Below are 22,785 nucleotides of genomic sequence, written 5' to 3' on the forward strand. Positions count from 1 at the left end.
TTTTTTTTTTTTTTTTTTTTTTTTTTTTTTTTTTTTTTTTTTGGTGGCTTATAGGGGGATCCAAACTCTTGACCTTGGTGTTATCAGCACCACACTCTACTGAGTGAGCTAACCGGCCAGACCCTGGTAATCAAACGTTTAAACATTAAAAATAACTTGTAGTTCAGTCATTAGTTAGAGTCATTGGGTTTCTGGATTTTGGGGAAATATACTAAAAAGGGATTACCAAGATTTGAGTAGGTTCTTTTATTTAATTACTTTTTCAAGAGACGGAGTCTTGCTTTGTTGCACAAGCTGGAGTGCGGTGGGCGTGATCTCACTACTGATCTGCACAGGAGTTTAGTTTTTTTTTTAATAAAAAATACGGAATTTATTGCTTAAAGTTTCTGAGGCTAAGAAGTCCAAAGTCCATCTGTTGGTGACGACAGTGACCCAGGGGTCTCACATTGCAAGATGGTGGAAGCAGACAGAGCAGAGAGTGCACAGGAGTTTTGACTGGCTCCCTTTCCAACCGTGGCTGGTTTACCCTTCCTCAGGCAACCCAGTGTTCCTCTGCTCTCGGAGGTTACCATATCGATGCTGAATTTAGTGAAGACACCCAGCTGGCATAGTGCATTACAGCCCAGAACTCCTAGGCTCAAGTAATGGTCCGGCCTGAACTTTTGAAGCAGCTGGGACTACAGGTACGAACCATTGTGCCTGGCAAAAGTACTTTTTTTTTTTCCTTTTTTTTTTTTTGGCAATTGGCTGGTATGGGGATTTGAACCCTTGACCTTGGTGTTATGACACCATGCTCTAACCAGCTTAGCTAACTCGCCAGCCCCTCAAGTTTTCAATACATGAACTTTTGGGAGACATAGTTGACCCATAGCAAGGTCATGCTGGAGTAGGGTGGAGCTGGGACCCCACCCTCTCCCTTTAGTTTTTAACCAGATATTCTCAAAAATAATTGGAAAAACTGAAATCTTGTTAATTTCATTATAAAACTACGAACTATTGTATTGGCAAAAGCATAACCATAAATAAAAATATTTTATATTTTATGAAATATTTTTGTAAAGTATTTTATATTTTATATTTTGTGAAATATTTTATATTTGTGGTTTGTGTATTTTCTTCAAAACATTGGAGGTCCATATTCATTTAGCCTATGGAAAATGTCTACATGTAAATTATTTCACAAGGCCAGTCTGCATAGTCTAACTAGACCTTTTTTTTTTATTGAATCATAATTGATTATACATATTTTTGGGGTTCAATGTTGACATATGTTGATCAAATCAATATTACTAGTGTATATATTGTTAAAAATTGTACTTATTCTTTATGCCCCTTGTCCAATCTCTCCCCATCCCCCTCCCCACTCCCACCACTGATAACCCTAGACGACTTCTCTCCCTCTGAAAGAGTAATGGTACTCTGTTGATTTGTTGCCTAGATGATCTGTCCAATGCTGAGACGTGTGTTCCAGTCCCCCAATATTATCACAGAGCAGAAGCTTCTTCTGTCACTCTGGAATGGGCTTTGTGGAGAGAGAAAGACTCTTTTTTTCTTTGGTTTCTGCTGGTGACTCTTCTTGTGTCAATGCACTCCAGTGGCTGGCGGACCATCTAAGTGGTTGTTGTGGTGTCTAGCCACTTTCGCAGCAGCTGTGGTTATCGTGGTGGCTGTGGTGGGCCAACCACATGGAGGTGATGTTTTTGGCATGCATTGGCACTGGTGGTGTGCCTGTCTGTGGGGGAGGGGTCTGGTCCCTGGATCCATGCCTTGGGTCCCTGGGTGGGCCCTGAGGTGCTGGCGGTGTGCCTGGGCCAGAACTAATTTTTTGCCCTTTGCTTAGTTCTATAATGGGGGAACTTCCTGTGGGAACCAGTACTTGAGCTGTGTGGTTGAGCTAAATTGCTGCTTTGCTGCTGTTTCCCTAGGGAAGGCTTTTTGTGCAGCTCAGGGTTTAATGGTTGACCTTATAGGTACTTCCGGCTCTCCAGAGACCCTGTGCACCTGGATTGTGTAGAAACTCTGATCTTGGCTTGAGTCTTTTCATCAAACTGCACCCCATGCAATTCTACATTCCAGACCAGTCTTCTCTGAGTGGTCCTATAGTGAGTGGGGGGGCAGATCAGCTGTCCTTGCTGTGTCCCAGTGTTCTCCTGGTGGGCCTGTCTCCCCCAACGCCCATGCTCCAAACACTTCCCATACGACTGGCCCTGTGCCAGTCCCTTGCAATGACTCACCGGCCTCTGAATGGCTCCCCTTCTTCAGCTGTTCTAGCTCCTCACTCTTGCGTGGGTCCACAGGAACCCTATTAGTGGTCTTGCTGTCCTGGGGGCCACCAAGGCCCTCTTCTTCCTTGCCATCTCCAAGCAACTCCATCTGAAGGGCACAGCTGCAGCTTCTGCTGGCTCCTGCTCTGTCCACTCAGCAGCTCCAGCCTTAAAGCAGCCACGGCTCAAACCTCTCCAAGCAGTTTTTTCTTTCTCATCGTCGTTTCTCCTGCCTTCATGAAGTCCATAAGTCTCTCCTCCTCTTCCCCTGAGCTCCAGTGGCCCCAGCTTAGCTGTTGTTACATTTTTATGATCATAAATTGGTTGATTTGTGGGAGAGAGAGATGCTGGGGACCGTCTGTTCTGCCATCTTGACTGGAACTCTCATGCTTCTAACTATTTAATGGATTCTTTTATCTGAAATTCTTGGGTGTTAAACTTTGAATGCCTGTTTTTTACTTAAGTTGATTGTGTGATATGTGGTAACTTTGGGTGGAAGACACCACATATTGATAAGTTCTGCAGATGTAGCAGTTCAATGAAATATTTATGCCACAAATACATATTCATAGTGTGCTAGCAAGTAAAACAGACAAGTTTCTTGTTCCTGTGAAACTTAAGTTCTAGTAACTGGCTATGCTCTTTTGTTAATTATTAGTATTATAATGCAGAGGTTGGCAAACTAAGGCTCACTGGCCAAATCCAGCCTGTAACCTATGGTTCATAAGCTCAAGTGGTTTTTACATTTTTAAATGCTCGGGAAAAAAAAGAATACTATTTGAATATGACATGTGAAAATTATATGAAATTCACTTTTGTGTCAATAAAGAACGTTTTATTGGAAAACTCCCATGGTCATTTGTTTATGTAGTATCTATAGCTGCTTTTGTGCTACATCAACAGATTTGAATATTTGGACCGAGTTGAGTAGATGTAACCAGAGACTGTTTGACCAGGAAAACCTAAACTACTTACTATCTGGCCCTTTACAGGAAAAGTTTGCTGATCCCTGTACTGTTGTTTATACTGTGTAAATATGTTCTGTAGATTGATATCCACTTGAGAGAAACATAGTAATCTCTTATTCTTAGGGAATTTGTTCCAAGACCCTCCGTGGATGCCCAAAACCACAGATAGTGTAAAACCCTATATTCTGGGATGAAGCGTTGGTGAAACTGTTCCATAAACAAGATGGCTGTCACCCATGCTTTTTCATTATGAACATGGGCAGATAATTTTGGTTTTTGTTTTTTTGTTTGTTTTTTTTAAAAGATGACCGGTAAGGGGATCTCAACCCTTGATTTGGTGTTGTCAGCACCACGCTCACCCAATGAGCTAACTGGCCATCCCTATATGGGATCCGAACCCGGGGCCTTGGTGTATATCAGCACCGCACTCTCCCTAGTGAGCCACAGGCCGGCCCCCTTGGTTTTTGTTTTTGAGAGCACATGGGTTCTTTGCTGTGTACACTACACCTGGCTTTATCATATGCCCTGCAGCATTGCCACGTAGTACCAGAGTTAATCTGTTCTTCCATGTTTTATGTCCTGGTGCCTCCTCTGCACTTTTATGAATTAGTATGTACTTCCCTTGCCTGAACATTATTCTCAGTCTCTGGAAAGTTCAATGATGATACTATAGCAAAACTTTAGAAACAACTTCAACATACACTAGTAGGGGAATGGTTAAGTTATTTTCAGACAGTGGTTGACTGCGGGTAACTGAAACCACAGAAAGCAGAGCCTCAGATAAGAGGGAACTACTGTATAGCTTTTATGGGGGTGGTATGTTATAGTAGTTAATCAGATCGAATATCAGATTCTAGGCCTGCTAATAACTATCCACTTTATAGGATTGTTGTGAGATTTATATGAGGCTGTGTAGTTCACATAGTGCATGGCACTAGCAATCTTCCATAAGTAGTTAGATGTCATTATTATTAAATGCACTGTTACTGAACCTTTGAAAAATAATTTTCCATTGCTAATAATGATATGTCTATAGTTGCAGATCTGACATCAGTGAGGCCCATGTTTATAGTTGGTTTGCTAGTTGTGTGATCTGTTTTTGAACAGATGGATTCCTCTTCATTAACAGTAGTTCTCCTGATGCTGTGCTTGCATTGCCTGGAAAATTGTCTTAGGTTGATGGGGGTGAGTTGGATTTACTGAATTTTTCAGTGACCTCCATACTGAATAGATCATCTTGATTTAATCAGTAGGAGTGTTGTAATCTGTGAGATAATTGCCTACAAATGGCTCCATTTTTACTTATTTATACTTTATTTCCTCCCAGTAATTTGATGTGGATTACCAGGTTAAGAGCACAAATAAAATTATGGAAAATAAAAACTGTTAATTAGGAGGAGAGATTTAGACATGCCAGGTGTCTAAAATAATTTATATGTTTGTATTTTAATTCAAGTTTTCTCTGAATTTTCTGGCAGCTGGAATTGTGTCTTGTAATTTTGTAATCGTTTGATAAGAGAATCTTTACAAATTTTCATCTTATGATTCTCACATGAAGTGGGTTTTTTTTTCCTTGGAGCTACATTCTAAGTGTAACAGATAGTAAGGAACCTTTTTCTCAAGGAATCTGACAATACAATAAATGATGTTTCTTATGAGATACACTGTTATCTAACAAAACTAGAAGTGCTGGTTGTCTTATGGACTGAAGAGTATATAGCTTTTGATAACAACCCATAGGCAACAGAATTGGGAAATTTAAGAATTTGACTTATATAGATCTTCCTGCTTTGATGATGGGTTTTGGGTTGTTTATAGCTAAGCCCAAATGCTTCTTCAGAAAGAAATTTTAAAAATGTGTAATGACTTAATTAGAAATATGACTGAATTAGCTGTTACATGCTTGTGTATTGGGATAGATAATTTTGGCTTAAACAGTTCTTAAGAGAAAGGATTAATTTCCACATTAATATAAAAGTAATTTTCGTATAGTTCCTTTTAATTTTTGAGATGTCCATATCCTAATGATTTTGAATCTTTAACTAGAATAATATTGTTTTTGCCTCTTCTTGTAAGAATCAACATTTATATTTGTACAAATAGCACTATAAAAATTCCTCATGTAGTGTAGTATGCGAAAGCATAGGCTTTGGAGTTCTTTGTTCTAATCCACTTACTAGTTTGGGCAAGTTACTTTGCTTTTTAAGCTCAGTGATCTTTAAAACATAGGGGTAGAGTTGTTATAAAGCTTAAGTGACATATGAAGGAGAGATTTTGTTGAGGAAAAAGAACTGAAGGAAGAAATTTGAGTATATTAATTCTGCCTGTCAGTCAGTGGTGTCAAGTAATTGACCTGATGTTTTAGGTGCAGTTGCTGGATCCTAGTTTGAAGAACTACTGAAAATGATAAAATATGTGGATTAAGTGAGATATTGCATACAAAATAATTTGCATAATACCTATTCATAGTAAGCACCCCAAAAATACTAGTTGTTGTAATAACTATATGTAGAAGTATAAAATAATATAATCAGTCTTTAAGGGAAACATTTTGCTTCTGGCATTCTTAACAGGGTGTGTATCAAAATCACCTAGGGTAGTAGTTCTCAAATGTTAGTGTACATCAAAATCACCTAGAAGGTTTCATAAAACAGGTTGCTGGGCCCCACACCCAGATTTTCTGATTTAGGAGGTCTGGAGTGGAGCCTGATACTTTTCGTCTTTAAAGTGTTCACAGGTGATGCTGATGGTGCTGGTTTGGATACCACACTTTGAGAACCAATGACCTAGGGCACTTTTTCAAAATACCAGAGAATGGGCCTGGGTCATGGTGACTGCATAGGCCTAATTTTTCTCAGCTGAATGCAGCTTAACGACCAATTATTTATGATAATATAATTTATGAGCTTTCTAATTGAAGATATCTGTTTCTAATTGAGTGGGAACTAGGAACTGAGTTCCTACCTATCTGCCCATTCCTGAGCTAGGCAATTTGTGTATGAAATCTTTGTTAATGCGTGTAATAACCTCATGATTACAGGGAAAATTACCTGGCTAGAAAGAGACAACAGGCCTATTTGATCCCTAATTTATTATCTTTCCACCACTGTAGCATCATAGCAATGTTATCTTTTCTGTGTAAAAAGGTCACCAAATGTAGAACTGATTATATTCTGTTAGTAAGAGAAATGAAAGAATGTAATATCCCCATCATTTTTATACCCTTTATTTCTGGCTTATTATTAGTTGTTTCTCTTGGTTTTTAATCACATTATTTCTTTATGAGACTGGTTATGAATGGTAGATAATACACAATCATTTCCTGCAGAGAGGATGTATGTTTCCTTCTGGCTAGTAAATAGAAGCCCTTCCAATCTCAGGTCACCTTAATCTCATGGTTCTCAGAATATGATCCCCTGATCAGCAGCACAACGTCACCTGGGGACTCACTCGTTGTGGACATTCTCAGGCCTGCCCCAGACCTACTGAATCAGAAGAAAATGCGAGGGTAGGGCACAGCAGTTTGTTTTAAGAAAGAGTCCAGGTAATTCTGGTGTACTCTAAAATTTGAGAACTTCTGCCTTAATCCAGCTGAGAACTGAGATTTCAGTTTTAGAAGCTGGACTTCAGACTCTGAGGACTATAATAGTTCTCATTCACCCTTATTTGTAGGCTATAATCCTAATCCAAATTTAGAAGTGTTTATGAGGCCCTCTGTACTTGGCAGATGTAGAACTCCATTTTTTGTCTCCAAAGATATGTGAGTCTGTTTGAAGTTCATTTCAGCTTCTCAGCCTCTCAGATGCATCTTCTGGAATCAACAGGAAAATAGCTTTAAATCTGGTCTCAGCTCTCTGGGTGTCTTGTCCCTGATAGTCTGTCAACCTGGAAGAGATTAAGTAGCATTGTGTGAAAAATATGTCTTTTTGGATTATGTAATGGAGATATGCCAAAAAAACAAGAACAGTGCTGGCACAATGAACTCTCTCCTCAAGAGGACTGTTTTTGTGGGAGATATTTTTTTGAGCATAATATGGGGTTTCTATAAAATAGTTGGGAGAGAGCTGGCCCTGTGGCTCACTCAGGAGAGTGTGGTGCTGGTAGCGCCGAGGCCGCGGGTTCGGATCCTATATAGGGATGGCTGGTGCGCACACTGGCTGAGCGTGGTGCGGACCACCCCGTGCCAAGGGTTGCGATCCCCTTACCGGTCAAAAAAAAAAAAAAAATGGGGGAAAAGTCAAGTTACTGTCTTATGAGCATGTTTTCTTGTAAAAGAGTAAAAAAAAAATTAAACTATTGTTTCAAAAATAAAATACATAAGAATGATTTTTAAAACATCAATTTGAGGAAATTATCACTAAGAACTGATGACCTTTTTGTCTTAAAGAGTCTGAAAATAGCTTTTAAATGTCTTGTGCAGTGAATGTAACAAAGATACTTTTCTTTGTTGAGAAGAGCTTGGGGAGGGGGTGGCATCCTTTATACTGTGATCTCAGGGTAATTGTTATTGGTATATTTATATTATTTGCGCCTTTGAAAGTATAAATTCATCATCTCAGTTTTTGTGTTTGTATAGAAACTTTAACACTAAGGCAAAAGTTCTTATAGAAAAGCACAAGTTGAAATGACAGCATATTGCCATATTTGGCAGTACTGTCCTACAGGTAGCAGCGAGGCAATTTAAACAGGGGAAATACTTATTTTTTACTCTGGATGAAGCTATCCTAAGATCCTCTTATCCTCATTTTCTGAAATAGTTTTGGAGAGGTTTACATGAAAAGAAAATCCTACAAATTTGCATTGTCTTTAGGGAAGAAAGTGCTACAGTTCTGAAAGTACTACTTTTAGGTTATGCCACTGTTATTCTTCTCCCCAAGCCCAATAGGTACATTTTTACTACCTTTTTTTCCTAATAGGTTTTCAGGTAGTTGATTATCATATTATGGTGTTTGTTTATTGAATTTTTAACATTTATGGATTTTTTTACAGTTAAATCATCCACCTGGAATTGTTGCTACTAGTTCTGGTGACTTCATCTTGAAGACATATATAAGACGAAACAAGACCGAAAGTTTTAAATCTTTGAAAGGCAACCCAATTGGACTTAACATGTTGAGCAACAATAAGAAATTGAGGTATAGGAGCTTCATCACACATTCCTACAGAAAAGATAAAGGGTTTCACACCAAAAGCTAATTACTTTTGTGGGCAATAGGCCCAATCTATCACTTCTTTTGATTTAGATTCTTTGCTTTGAATAGGAGTAGGGTTGATTGCAGTGAGACTCCTTGGTTTTAAATAAAACATATTGCAATAAACATTTCAATAGGCTGGGATCCCACGAGTTTGCTTTCACATAATTAGTAGAATCTCAGTCATAATATTAGAAGTAGAAGGCACTATAGACTGGGTGGTCATGTCTCCTTTTGGAGATGCTAATCTTTGTTATCTCAACAAGGGACTTTTTTTTTTTTTTTTTTTTTGGGGCTTTTTTTTTTTTTTTTTTTTTAGGATTTCTTGTTTTTCTCTTCTCTTCCAGATGTAACCCACCTTTTGTAGTGGTTGTCATGGTGAAACACTGTTACTAATATGTTGGGGCTATTATTAACAACCCAGAAATGGGGTTGAAAATCACTCTTTTATTGCTACTGTGTTAATTTATAGAGAGACACTGAGGTACATAAAAGCTAAATAACTTTAAAGTGAGTGGCAGAATCAGAAGTAGAGTTTAGGCCTCATGATTTCTATTCTAGTGTTTTTGTACTTGTCATTATTATTATTTTTTTAACCTTGAACTGGATTGGAAACTTCTGAAAGACAAATTCAGGAAGTGGGAAACTAACGGACAATTTAATGTGGACATTTTGGGTTTATCTATAAATTTTTTTTTCTTTGTGGTAAAGGTTTTTTGTGTGTGCTTAGATTTTAAAGGATTTATTTTATAAATGTGTATGTAATTTTTCCTTGTTCAAATTGTTTTTTGTTTTTTGAATCTGCAGTGAAAATACACAAAATGCATCATTATGTTCTGGAACTGTAGTTCATGGTAGACGTTTTCATCATGCTCATGCACAGATACCAGTAGTAAAAACAGCTGCCCAAAGGTAAGGATTCTGATTCTTTGCTTAGTGTATACATACCATCTTCTCTAATAGGAGGTTTTGACTTTTTTTTTAAACCTGTTTTTTTTGTTTTGTGGAACTTTAGTGTTTTCACTGTGTGTTCAAGAGATCTCTGAAATAATTCATAATGTGGAATTTTATTATTTTATATCTGCTATTGGATTTACCACATTCTGTAAATAGAGAATTTTGAAATAAGAACCATTCTATTGCATTACAATTCAGTAGATTTGAGAAGATATTTAAATTAAGCTGATTTACAACATTGACCTTACAACATTCGACTGAGATGTATCTTCAGTTGGTAGTTTAGCTCTGAAGAGTAAAACTACAGTTATTTACCTCTCTGTAAGGTTTGTAAGATTTCATAGTATCAAAACAAATCTCATTTTTAGTTTAAATATTAAAGGAAATTTTGATTTTTAGTAGTTTTAGTTAGATTTAGAATTCTCATTGATCTTAAAACTATTGCTTAAACCTTGAAATAATGAAAGTAGCAGTTGGGGAAAGCTTGGTATTTTAAATGCTTTTGAGGTTTTTCAGAACCCTTTTTGGAATATTATATCCCTTTCAATTGACTCAAATTCTCAAACTCTAACAGTTAAATAAATAATCTATTTATTGCATTGTAAATAGTTTTTTATAACTAGTAAAATATAAAGATTTGGTGTACATTTTAGATGCTGGTCTTCATTTTTTAAAAATGTCAATCTAGACTACTACTCATTCAGAAAATGTGTCCTGAACCTTAGGAATCCTTGCTATATATTTGCTATTTACATAGATTTGCTACAACATAGATTTTTAACTTAAAAACCTTAAATCTTCCTTGGTTATGATTAAAAAATCCTTCTTTTGCTTAAGTATGTTATTTTATCATAGTTTTTACATAAGATATTTGAGAAATTTAACTAAAAAGACAGAGAAATTACTACACATACTAGAAATTTTCTTGCCCTATTGCAAGGTACACAAATCAAGCTGCCTGACCTACATTTGGTACAACATGAGAAAATATAATAAAAGGAGAGTAATTAGAGAAGCAGAGACATACTCTTTCTCACACACTGATCATACTAGTAGAAACCATTGCTGATAAAGATGTCTACTTGATATTCTAAAAATGTCTTCTGAATTAAAATACTTATTTAAAATTTATAATCAAGTTAAGTCATATATTTTACAACTGAAATTATTAAATTATGATTACTTTTAAGTTATTTATTAGTTTGGAATTATTTGCACAGTGACCTTCTTCATCCCTCACTTGCCCACTGGTAATGTTAAAAAACTGATTACAGTATGGAAATTAGGTTGTGTTTTGTTTCATAAAAGATTGGATTCAGTTAATAAGAACTAGTTTTTACTAGTAAAATATTGTTTCTTAGACGACAACAACAACAACAACCTGAATTGATTTGTATTTAAAGAAATAATCCCGAGTGGAAATATTTGACCAGAATGATTAGGGGCAGAAAAGAAAACTGTAGAAAGTCAAGTCAGCAGGACAGATCCTACTTATGTTTGTCTTTTCTTTATTCTGTATGAGAATAAACATTTCTTATTCCCACTGTAGCATGACTATCATTAAAAAGATTTTGAAGTTCAAAGACAAGTCATTGAGATTTTTAAAATTTTCTTCAAAAACATTGAGTGATATTATGCTACGTACAAGGCATAGATGAGGTGTAAAGTATTCAAAGATGATTATGACAGTCTCTGCCCTTTAAGCTCAAGTTTGATTAGGGTAGAAGACAGAAAGACAAGTAAACAAATGATTACATGGTAAGTGCAGTAGTAGAGATATACAAAGTATAGGTAGTAATTATAGAGAGGGGAGCAGAGAAGAATTCACGGAGGAAGTATCAAAGGAGGTTTTGAGTGTACCAGGTAGAAGAGGACACTCATACAGTAGGAACCACATCTTCAAAGGTGCAAGGAAAGACTTTATCTAAGATAGTTGCTATAAAGCAGTTGCACTATTGTTAGGCCTCAGGTAAGAGTGAACACACTGGGTTTTTTACAGCTTCTCCTAAATTTTTTTATTTTCTGAAGTTTTAATTTGAAATTAAAAGAAATGCCACTAGATTGGTAATTTGCACAGAGTATTCTGCTGGGAGTGAGTGGTATAGCTTGTCTTTCAAGTAAATTAGACCTGTATTCTGAGTAATTTGTAGTTCTTAAGTAAGATGAGAACAAGTGCATCACACCTTATTATCTAAAAGGAATGAGTGCACATTGTTAAAATATCACATCAGATTAGCTAGTCTTTGAGAGATAATTAAGATTCTAATCTATTATTGCTATTTCAAATGTGAATTTAATTCATATTTTAAAAGATAGGTTGTACACTAATAGTGATAGAGGAGGATAGTATTAGTATGGAAAAAATAAAATGCAGAAATTAAAAAACCTATATAACTGTGTCACCCCATCCCTAACTTTAATCACACTTGCTGAAACAGCACACTTTATGGATTTATGTTTTATTTACTTTTTTTTTTTAAGCTTTTTTTTTTTTTTTTTCGTTTTTGTCTTTTTTCGTGACCGGTAACGGGATAGCAACCCTTGGTGTTGCGCCCATACCACGACCGGCAACGGGATCGCAACCCTCGGTGTCACGCCCAAACCACGCTCAACCAGTGAGCGGACCGGTCTCTATATGGGATCCAAACCGTCAGTGGGACCGCGGTGTCCCAAGTGCTGCACTCTACCGAGTGCGCCACCGGGCCGGCCCTTTTTTTAAGCTTTTTATTAAGGATAGGCGAAAGACTTTTAAGGACCATAGGAGGAAATAAATCTGTACAAAAGCATATTTAATCCATAAATGGAAAAACAGGCTTCTGGAATGAGCGAGATTTAATTATTAATGAAAAGCACCATTTTGGAAGAATTTTTTGAAGTCCTAAATCAGGTCTAAATTGATACCAGAATTAATCAGTCTCTTTTCCCCCTCCCTTCCTTTTTTTAAATTTTTGAGACCCCTAGTTTAGCACTAGTTCAAGGTAATTTTTTCTTTTCATTTTGTATGAAGTAACCCAACAAGAATTTAAGTTGACATCTTTACAGAGTCCTACATTACTAATAATGAGCTTTCCTCACTTTTTTAAAAGCATTTTTTAGAATATGTAAGCTAGGGCAGGACTTGATAGTAAACACATATTGAAGATTCTTAGAGAATGCTATGAATTATTAATTAGATATCATAATAAATGTATTTTTCTCAAGGATAAAAAAATGAGCGTGTGTGTTTATCTCCCCTGCCCCCGCCCCTCCCCCAACTCCTTTGATTTATTGGGAAGCATCAAACATGTATCTTCTACCTCTGTTCTGTATTCTACCTCTTTCCTTTCCTCTGTACAGGTGAGTTTAAAAAACAAAACAAGAGAACTAAAAATGAGAGTACTAAACCCTTCTCACTTCTTGGGGACTTCAGGGTAGAGCTGGAAATAGCTGGATTAGTTACTAATGCCTAACTTTGGTTTTTGTTTTACTTTTACTGGAAATACAGCTCTAAAAGAAATAAATACACAGAGCTGGCCAGTTAGCTCAATTGGTTAGAACTTGCTGCTGATAACACCAAGGTCCAGGGTTCAATTCCTGTACTGGCCAGCAAAAAAAGAAGAAATAAATACCCAGGATTAGGATACACTGTATTTAAACTTTTATATTTATATTTTGCTTCACTTACTTTTAATAGGGATGTGATAATATTTACTTATTTTTTTGTCATTTAGCTAACACAGATTAATTTTATACAAATTATTTTCTTTTTCTGTAGCAAGGGTAAAATTTCAAATATAGTATTAACATAAGTTTATAATGATTCTTTTCCTTACTGTTGAAAAGTTTTTAAGAAATATGTTTCTTTTTGTTTATGTAAAAAAGTTTTATTGATATCTTTTTTATTTATGTCTTGTTTTATTCTAAATTGAGGGCTTATATAGTTTTAGTCTTAAGTCATTGACATTGGTAACTTTTTGAAGTTTCCATGAACTGTGGAGAAGAGTTGAACTTTTTATACATTGGACTTGTGATACTGGGCCATGATTTTAAATCCCAGGCCTTTCCTTATATCTCAAATCATATAGTATATTTAATCTAAGACTTTTGTGCAAAAGATTCAATCTTTTATAAAAAATTTTTTCTTACTCAAAAGCAAATAATCATACCTGATAATAGGATTGGAACCACTAAAATTTTGGAACTTTCAGGAAATGTTATTGTTCTTTGAAGATTATTTACATAACTATAGTAGTCCCTCCTTGTCCAGGGTTTTGCTTTCAGTTACCCATGGTGAACCACTGTCTGAAAATAATTTACCCATTCCCCTACTAGTAGATACTGAAGTTGTTCCTAAAGTTTTGCTGTGGTATTATCATTGAATTTTTCAGAGACTGAGAATAATGTTCAGGCAAGGGAAGTACATACTAACTCATAAAAGTACAAAGGAGGCACTAGGGCATGAAACATGGAAAAATTAACTGTGAGTATAACATTATCAGATTAACTCTGGTACTACGTGGCAATGCTGCATGGCATATGATAAAGCCAGGTGTAGCGTACACTGCAAAGAACCCATGTGCTCTTGAAAACAAAAACCAAAATTATCTGCCCATGTTCATAATGAGAAAGCATGGGTGACAGCCATCTTGTTTATGGAATGGTCTCACCAATGCTTCATCCCAGTGTATAGGGTTCTGTACTATCTGTGGTTTGGGGCATCACTGAGGGTTTTGGAATATATTCCCTAAGGATAAGGGCAGACTACTGAATTCTAAAATAACGTTTATCCTCAAATGTTTGATAGTTAAAGCCCTTTCAAGAACTTTTTATGTATTTTTAATATCTATCTTCTTCCTTTTAAATATATAAAAGATTGGTTAAATTATTTTGTATATTGACAAAAAATTAAAAAACAATTTAGACAGGATTCAAAATATAGTATATAATTCATAAATGTGTTTAAAACAAATAGATCACATATAGTTTTGCCTTATTGACTACAGTTACTATAACTACAATGATATATCAACAACGAGGTCTTGCCTCTTACATTTTTTTTCTTTTTTATGTTTTAAGCAATCTGGACCGAAAAGAAAGGTAAGCTTGATATTGATAAAATTAGATCATGGGTATATGGGTATACATAGTAATCAGATTATTTATGTGCTTTGAAAAAATATCTGTTGAACTACAGTTCATCTTTAAAGCTTATTATTTTAATAAAAGGAAATGTATTAATAGTGCAACATGATATTTGGCTTATGTGGGTGGTGTTTCAGCATCATTCTCAATACACATTTTTCTGTGAATGGTTATTATGTATTTATGCTGATGTTTGTCTACTTTTCCTTAAAAATAAAGTATTTCAATGCATTATTAGTACAGTTTTCAGTTACATCATCAAAGTCTTTCTTGTTATATTTTAGTGGTAGTACTCCTGTTTTTATGCTTTAGTAAACTGTGGGGAGGAGAAATGGAATTAGAACACCTTAAACTTGGAGTTAAAACTTGACACATCAAATGTATACTATTCTGATCCCAAAATTTGTAACAGCAGTTTGTGACCAACCTTCTATTCTTTTTTTTTTTTTTTGTCCTTTTTGAGACCGGCTGCACCACGCTCAGCCAGTGAACATGGTGAGCGCACCGGTCATCCCTATATAGGATCCGAACCCGTGGCAGGAGCGCTGCTGCGCTCCCAGCACTGCACTTTCCCAAGTGCGCCGCGGGCTCGGCCCCCAACCTTCTATTCTGTCACTATGTATTCCTTTGTGGGAACACTGGCGGGACACATAATCTTTTAGTAGAAATCTGAGTAATATCAATGACATGACAAAGTTTTTAACACACATTTCTTTGAATTGTGAAATGATTGTAATTGTTCAAAAGCCAGTGTCCATAAGAGTAGCTTCTTTCTCCAGTGATATGTGTGGAAAGTTGTTTGTGCTTGTCTTTTTTTTTTCTTTCACAAGATTCTCAAGCGTCTTTTGTGAAACCCCCCCATCCAAAAACAGGTTAAGAGCCCTTGTATTAAAGCAATACTTTCATGTAATTGTTGAGTGTCAAAAGAAAAGGACATTCTATAATTCTGTAATTTCAACTCTATAATTTTGTTTAAAGGTGTACAGATGGTAAAGAGAACAACCTGAAATATTTTATAAAATGCATATAATTCCACCTTATCTCATGAACAGCAACTTTATGAAATACAAACTTAAAAATGATTCTTCCAGCAAAAGATTTAGGCATATTTTATAATTCTGAAACACTTCACAGGTCTTACATGTTTTAAATGAATGGGTTGTACATATATATCTTACTACCTATTTCCAGGGAAAGAAAAAGTATTTTTCCATTGTGTTAGTTTTTCTTTTTTAGTAAATCATTACTTCTTGTGAGATATAGATGAGTCATTTTATATCTTTTTGGTTTTTAACTCATGGGTGACCACTTTTTTTAATATGACCATTAGTAAAATGTTTTTAAGAAAATTGCTAAAAATATACGTTAAATAACTCTTTATACAATCACAACTACAAAACACACTCTTATTTTATCCAAATAAACATTCTTTCTTGAATAGTATAGTAATTTAAATATAGGTACTGTTATATGAGTAATTACTAGGATGATAGATCTTAGATTATTCTCTTTTTCACAATAGCCTTGGAGGGTTTACACTGATTCTTTTCTACTGTTTTAGCTTCTTATGCATATTTTTGTAGTGGGAATATATTCATTGATAACATTCAGCAAATATTTAAAAGCCTGTATGTGCCAGGCACTCTTCTAGGAGCAGACAGAAATCTCTACCCTCTTGGGAGTTTACTTCTTGTTGGAACAGTACTGGGCTAGAAGTCAGAAGATCTACAGTTAAGTGATCAGCCTAACCATTAGGCACGTTACTTGCTATAAAGAGGGAATAGTAATATTTGCCCAATCTTAAAGGAGTTTTGTGAGGAACAAAGGGGATAATTATTTAAAGCTGACTTATACACTGTAAGAAGTTTGAAATTTCTAGACATTAGTTGTAATAGGTATTGAACTTCTTTTAGTCCTTCATACTAACATTATCTCCAGGGACTCTAAAAACCTTGGAAACCAGATGTGAAGCAGCAACTGTTTATAAAAGTCTCAGGTATATAACAAATATACCTGAGTGCTTTATCAGTAACTTGGTTACTGTTAGATTGAATTTAGCCCATAATCTTTTGGATCCTTACCTAAAATTATTTTGTGTTTATCTTTATCAGAGATAAAATGAGAACTTCTGTGTTACCAGATTTTACTTAGTACTTTTTTTCCACATAAGATTTTTCCTCCCTCTTGTGAACAGTAAACTACATCTTTTTTCTGATCTTTGAAGAGTAATAGATCTTTTATCTTTATTTCTTACCACATAAGGGACTATAATCTCTGAAATAAATCTTTTTTTTTTTGTCCTTTTTGAGACTGGCCGCACCGTGCTCAGCCAGTGAGCGCTGTGAGTGCACTGGTCATCCCTATATGAGATCTGAACCCGCGGTGGAAGCGCTGCTGCGCTCCCAGCGCCGCACTCTCCCGAGTGCGCCACGGGCTTGGCCCTAAATCATTTATTAATAGGAGAATGGTTTATCTAATAAACAAAAGCTAGGTGGTTGTAGAAAGTTAATCTCTTCCAGATTTTTTTCCACTTGTACTATATTCTGAGCATATTGAGGTATGTTTTATGCTTAAAAACCCAGCTGAAATAAGTGAATAACAATATCAAGATCTAGAGCTTGCAAACTTAAAAGAAAATTTGCTGCCAATTCTCCGTGTTGTGCGTGACTTTGACCACTGGAATGACTCATATTCCATTCTGACTCACGGACAGCTGGGTTGTAAATACAGTGTTTATGATAGCACCAGCAACCTAAAATTTAATCTGATTTTGACCTTCCCCCCCGCCTCTCTGTGGATAAAGAATCTATTGACCCATTAAAAAATTGAAGCATGTAGTGATTTTTGAATTAAAAAATTGTTTTATTAATATTTATTATTTTTTATTGTAAGAAGCATGTGTATATTGTACAGAATTTTGAAACAGCGAAAAGGTGCGAAGGTGAAAACATATATGAAATACTAGAAATGTCTGCTTACAGGGTGCCTTTACAAAGATAAGTGTAGTTAGAGATTTTATAATTTTTTAAAAGCTCTCAAAATAGAAAATTACATCGTTAGGATTTTGATACATTTCTCTCTAATCTTTTTTCCCATGCATTTTTTAATATACTTAACACAGGTAGACTCATAATGAAAGTACAGCTGTGCATTCTGGATTTTCACTTAACTGTATGTCCTGAGCATTTTTCTGTGTCATTATGTTGGCTTCTGAAAACTAATTTTTAATGATTGCATAATATCTTGTCCTGCATATATACATAATTTACTTACCATGAGCCTATTTCTGGTTTTTTTGCACTCTTATGTATAACGCGTTGATGAACAACTTTGTATATAAATCTCCAACTGCATCTCTAACTGGAAAAGGATTCTTTGGGCTAGGTTGCAAATGCTTTTAATGCTTTTTTGGTAAGTACTGCTAAATCGTTTGGCACAGAGATGGAACCAGGTCACAATAGCAATGTAAATTGCTGTCTTGAGGTATTTGAAAATAAAATAAAATTTAGATGATACTGTCTTTTTGTGGAATTATAAGAGTATCTGAAACCTTAGAAATAATAATAATAGAGCAGGATGATAGGCTAGCTGCAAGACTAATAATAATTTCACCTTAATCAATTTCACCTCTCATCACCTCTACTCAGTTGAAGTATATATTGGAAAGACCAAAATCTCATTCTCAGTATCAACTAAAATTAAGTACGTAGTAATAAAATTAGTAATGTCTAATCCCTTATAAATGTATCTTAAAGAACATAATCTGAGACATATATTATGTTCCTAGTTGGTAAGACTTCATGTTATTTGGTGCTGGTGCTCCTTAAAATGAAGTGAATTTAATGTAATTTTAGTCAAAATCTCAGTGAGTTTGTTGTCATTTTGAGAAGTTTGACCAATTGATTCTAAAGTTAACTTAGCAGAGTAAATATTTGAGAAGAGCAAGAGACTTTTTTTTTTTTAAAGAAGAACAAATGGAGGAAGAGAAGAATGACTTGTCTCGCCACATAATAAAACCTACTGTAAAGAAAATAGTAATTGAACATGGAAACACTAGGAAAAGACTATGTAGTAAGACAGTAAACAGACTAGAGAGTCCAGGTATAGTCTGTTTCCAGCCAGCCTGTCCAGTCAGTAAATAAAAACAAGTCTAGAGCCTTACAGACGCCTGAATTATGTCATCTGTTCATTGGCTGACACAATATTTTAAATTTCTATGTGATGGCTCTGCATGATGGCCAATGGTTCAGTTTTGACAGTATTACCGTCCTTGTACAGAGTGTTTGTACAGTTGCTCGATCCATCAAATATACTTGTGATTACATACTGCCTTTTAGGAATACACTTTTATTCATTCCAAGTATTTATTGAGTGCCTACTATGTTCTAGACATAAGGATACAGTGATGAACAAAGTAGACAAGATCCTTGCATTCCTGTAGTTTACATTCTGGTGGGGCAAAGACTAATAAAGAATAAGTAAAGCAAGAAATAATAAATTCTGTGTAGAGAAGTATAATTGGATAATATGATAGAGTGACAATATGGTTTCTTTAGATTGCATGTTAGGGAAACTATTCCATGAAGCTAACATTTAACCAAGGACTGAATGAGAAGGAGTCAGCTGTCCCATGATCATAAGAATGGTTTTTCCAGATAGGAAAGAGGTGGTGCTACATTGTGAATACAGGAATAAGTTTGGTATGCTCAAAGAACAATAAAAAAGGGCCATTATGGCTGGAGTTTAGAGAACAAAGGGGAGAGTGTTATGAGATTGGTTTGGAGAGATCAGCTGGGACTTAGATCATAAAAGCCTTTGTAAGATGATCTGAAGAGTTTGGATTTTATATTAATACAATAGAAGCTTCTGGAGCATTTTAGGTCGAGAAGCATTACCTGAGAAATCATTGAGACTTCTAAACACAGTCTTTCGTATATGATTTATGACTTTGCACAATAAAAAGCTTGTCAGTGGCAATTCAGTTAAGACTAAACGTTTTCCACATCTTAGATACAGATGTGCTGCAAAGGAAATCAGTAATAGTCTACAAGTATTTAAAGCTATCTCAGCAAAATCTAGGAATTTGGGAGGTAGAAAGGCAGGAGTAAAAGCAATCTTTTGCGGGGGACTGGTTGGGTGGGTTAAGGTGGGAGAACAAAGGCCCTTTTTTTGGAGGGGTCTTTTTTTGAGGAGAAGGATTAGGACAGTTAGGGTGGGAAAATAAAAGGATTTTGAAAGTCTCATCCCATTTGGGGTACAGCATAACTCGCTTGAGGAAATAGAAAGTTGATAACATGTTATAACAGAAATAGGCAAGTATAACAATGGTTAAGAGAGGGAAGGTAACGATTCATTTGTTAAATTACCTAGGGGGGGAAACAAATGAATAGTAAGTTGTACAAACAATAGTAACTTGTATCAAAATAGGAGAAAAGATGAAACAAAAAGAAATAAAAAGTACAAATATAAAAACAATAAAATAAGATGAAAGGAAAACATGAAGTCTGTCAGCTGTTATAATGTAATCAGGTTGAATGTACTTAATATATTATCTGTTAGAATGTAATCAGGTTGGGTTAAACAAAATTATACTGCATCGTATACAGGAATCAGACTAAATAATAATTTAAAAGGTATGTTTAGAGCCACAAGAGAAATGAAACAGTACCAGTGGAATTTTAATAATGTAAGGTGGAATTATAGGTTATAAGCACTAGACAGGATAAAGAGCACATTTTATAATTGGAACATTTATAAGAGTATAACAAGTAAATGTATAAAGCTCCCCTAAAATATTTAAAATGCAGGAAGTTCTTGGTTACAACACAGTTGTGGGGGATTTTAATATATCTCTTTGAAAATTAAACTGATTCATCAGTTAAAAAAATAAGTTTGGAATAATGGATTTTAACTGTAAAATGAATACATTTATTTTATAGAAATTTACATCTTTTAACATCAGTTATAACAATGGAAAGATTAATAAAAAGACCTATGATTAAAAAAAGGCAAAAGGAAAATTGAAAAACAGCAGTGCTCAGATTCTGGTTTCTACCACCTCAATTAAAAGGATCATAGAGAAATACCTGATTCTGGGGACATGTTAGTTAAAGCACAAAATGAGTATTTTTTGGTGCCAGGAAAAAAAATAAATAACCCAAAAGGGTGCTAGCTTCAGCAGCACATATACTAAAATTGGAGTGATACAGAGATAATTAGTATGGGTGACAAACAAATTAGTAAAGCATTCCAAATTTATTCCATAAATTTTGTGTTATGTGTATTTTACCACAGTGAAAAACAAAAGGATGGAGTCACACCAAAGAGAGGCATTGGAGCCAACTGTAAGAGCCAGTGGCCAAAACTGTAATAATTGGATTGTAACCCTAAATATAAAATAAATATCCATGAGTTGTACTGATAGAAATGAATACATAAATGATTTATTTATTGAGCTATCCTAGCAGTCTTGAAATAAACACATTCGATACAAATGCTGGATTTGCTAATAAGATTTTCTAAGCTGCATAAAATGAACTGGGATGCAATGTTTTTTACAGAAGAATTCCAAATATGGGGGGCCTTCAGAAAGTTCATGAAAAAATTTGTATTATCTTTTAATTCTGTTTTTCCACAGACTTTTTGAAGTACCCTGTATATGTATATACACCCCTCTTCAGGAAGCAGAGATTAATTAATCCCACTTTTTTTGAGTGTGGGCTGGATCTACTGATTTAACTTCCAAGTAGTTTATGGAAAGAGAAAATAGTAACTTTAGAATGGAGAAACCTGGCAAACACTACCTTAAGCAAGAAATCAAGGTTAACAACGCCAGAGATAAGTCATGTTAATGTCATGAATCCCCTGATGTGATGTGATAAAGGCACTTCACTTCTATGATAGCCTTCCCCCAAACCCACAACCTCAGTCTAATGAGAAAACATCAGAGACCTAGATTGGGAGGTATATAAAATACCTGCTCAGTTCTCTTCCAAAGTGTCAAGGTGATGAGAATACAATTAACTGAGAAACACTGAGGAGAGTAAGGAGACATGATGACTTAATGCAGTGGATCCTGGACTGGAACCTGGAACAAAAAAGATATTAGTGGAATAGCTGGTAAAATCCAAATAAAGTCTGGAGTGTAGTTTGATTTTTTTTTTTTGGACATGTGCAATGGTGATGTAAAGGAGTACACATTAGAGTGGGAGATATAAGGGAATTAATTTTGCTTACTAAAAAAAAAGTTTCACAACTGAGGCCCGTCTACCCTTCAGTGAACAGCTTTTGATATTATTTAAACAATTCTGTATAGAGAAATAAAGCCTCTCCAATTCATTTATGCAGCTTGTAATGTCTTGGGTTAATAAAGTGGGATCTAAAACTTCTACACAAAACACAAACCCTCACGAGCATTAATCTATACCCACCCGCACAGGCAGATGGCAAATGATAAGGAAGCTTCTCTGCCACTATGTGGTTTGGGACGGAAAAGAAATATCCAGTTAGAAATTAGATCTCCTAGGCTTGAACTTCATACCATTTTGGAATGTGAAATTTGTACCTGCAAGAGTGATGGGACCCTCAAATCAAGAAATTAACATATTTTTATTTTAGCTCATCTAGCAAAAGTTTTTTAAAACTAAATTTTAAGGAAAAGTTTATGGCTGGAAAAATTATTTGAATTCTTTTATCAAATACCACTTTCATCTTGAAATTTAATATTCTCATGTTGAACTTCAGGTATGCTTTATTTCTGCCATTTTTTATAATTTTTAGAAAACAATTTAATTTGTCCTATTTGTATAGGAAACATGTACCAAATATTGAAAATAGGGTGGCTGTAAATTCGGGAAATATAGGGAAATATATTACAATACACGATAAGATCATGGATATTACATTATGTATTCAGTGTGTTCTCCCTCATTAGCAATGCATGATTCAGTGCTGTCAAATTGCAAAGAACACAGTACATAAATGCAGCATTTTTGTTAATCTCTGCACATGCATTATGATTTATTTTCTCAGATGATGTATGTCAGTTATTTTTGCTGAATAAACCTGTGCTTTTAGCATACACCAGAATAAGTAATTAAGCAAGTTCAAACTGAGAAAAACGTCTGTATTTCCAGACTTTTTGACACTTTGTAACTGTCAGATGATTTTCTTTGTTTATAGTCTTAATTTCAAAATATCTACTGATTGTGTAGTCCACTATTTTAAAAATATACGATATACTCAGAATTACTAGAGAGTTTACTGTAATAGTATCATATTTTG

At 35.1% G+C, this 22,785-nt stretch overlaps 1 protein-coding gene across 6 annotated transcripts in view; it reads left to right on the forward strand.

The window, feature by feature from the left end:
* SENP6 (SUMO1/sentrin specific peptidase 6) overlaps positions 1–22,785 on the forward strand; it is a 110,479-nt gene that overhangs the window by 23,857 nt on the left and 63,837 nt on the right. For 5 of the 6 annotated variants that reach the window (XM_008578979.1, XM_008578976.1, XM_008578980.1 and 2 more), the window contains 3 exons: positions 8,222–8,367; positions 9,232–9,336; positions 14,437–14,457. In XM_008578979.1, coding sequence (XP_008577201.1) covers positions 8,342–8,367; positions 9,232–9,336; positions 14,437–14,457 — 152 coding nt within the window. In that variant the 5' untranslated portion in view covers positions 8,222–8,341. The remainder of the gene's footprint in view (positions 1–8,221; positions 8,368–9,231; positions 9,337–14,436; positions 14,458–22,785) is intronic. The other variant, XM_008578977.1, reaches the window with a different exon arrangement.

The sequence above is a fragment of the Galeopterus variegatus genome, unplaced genomic scaffold (genome assembly GCF_000696425.1).
Source record: "Galeopterus variegatus unplaced genomic scaffold, G_variegatus-3.0.2 Scaffold1793, whole genome shotgun sequence".
NCBI lineage: Eukaryota > Metazoa > Chordata > Mammalia > Dermoptera > Cynocephalidae > Galeopterus > Galeopterus variegatus.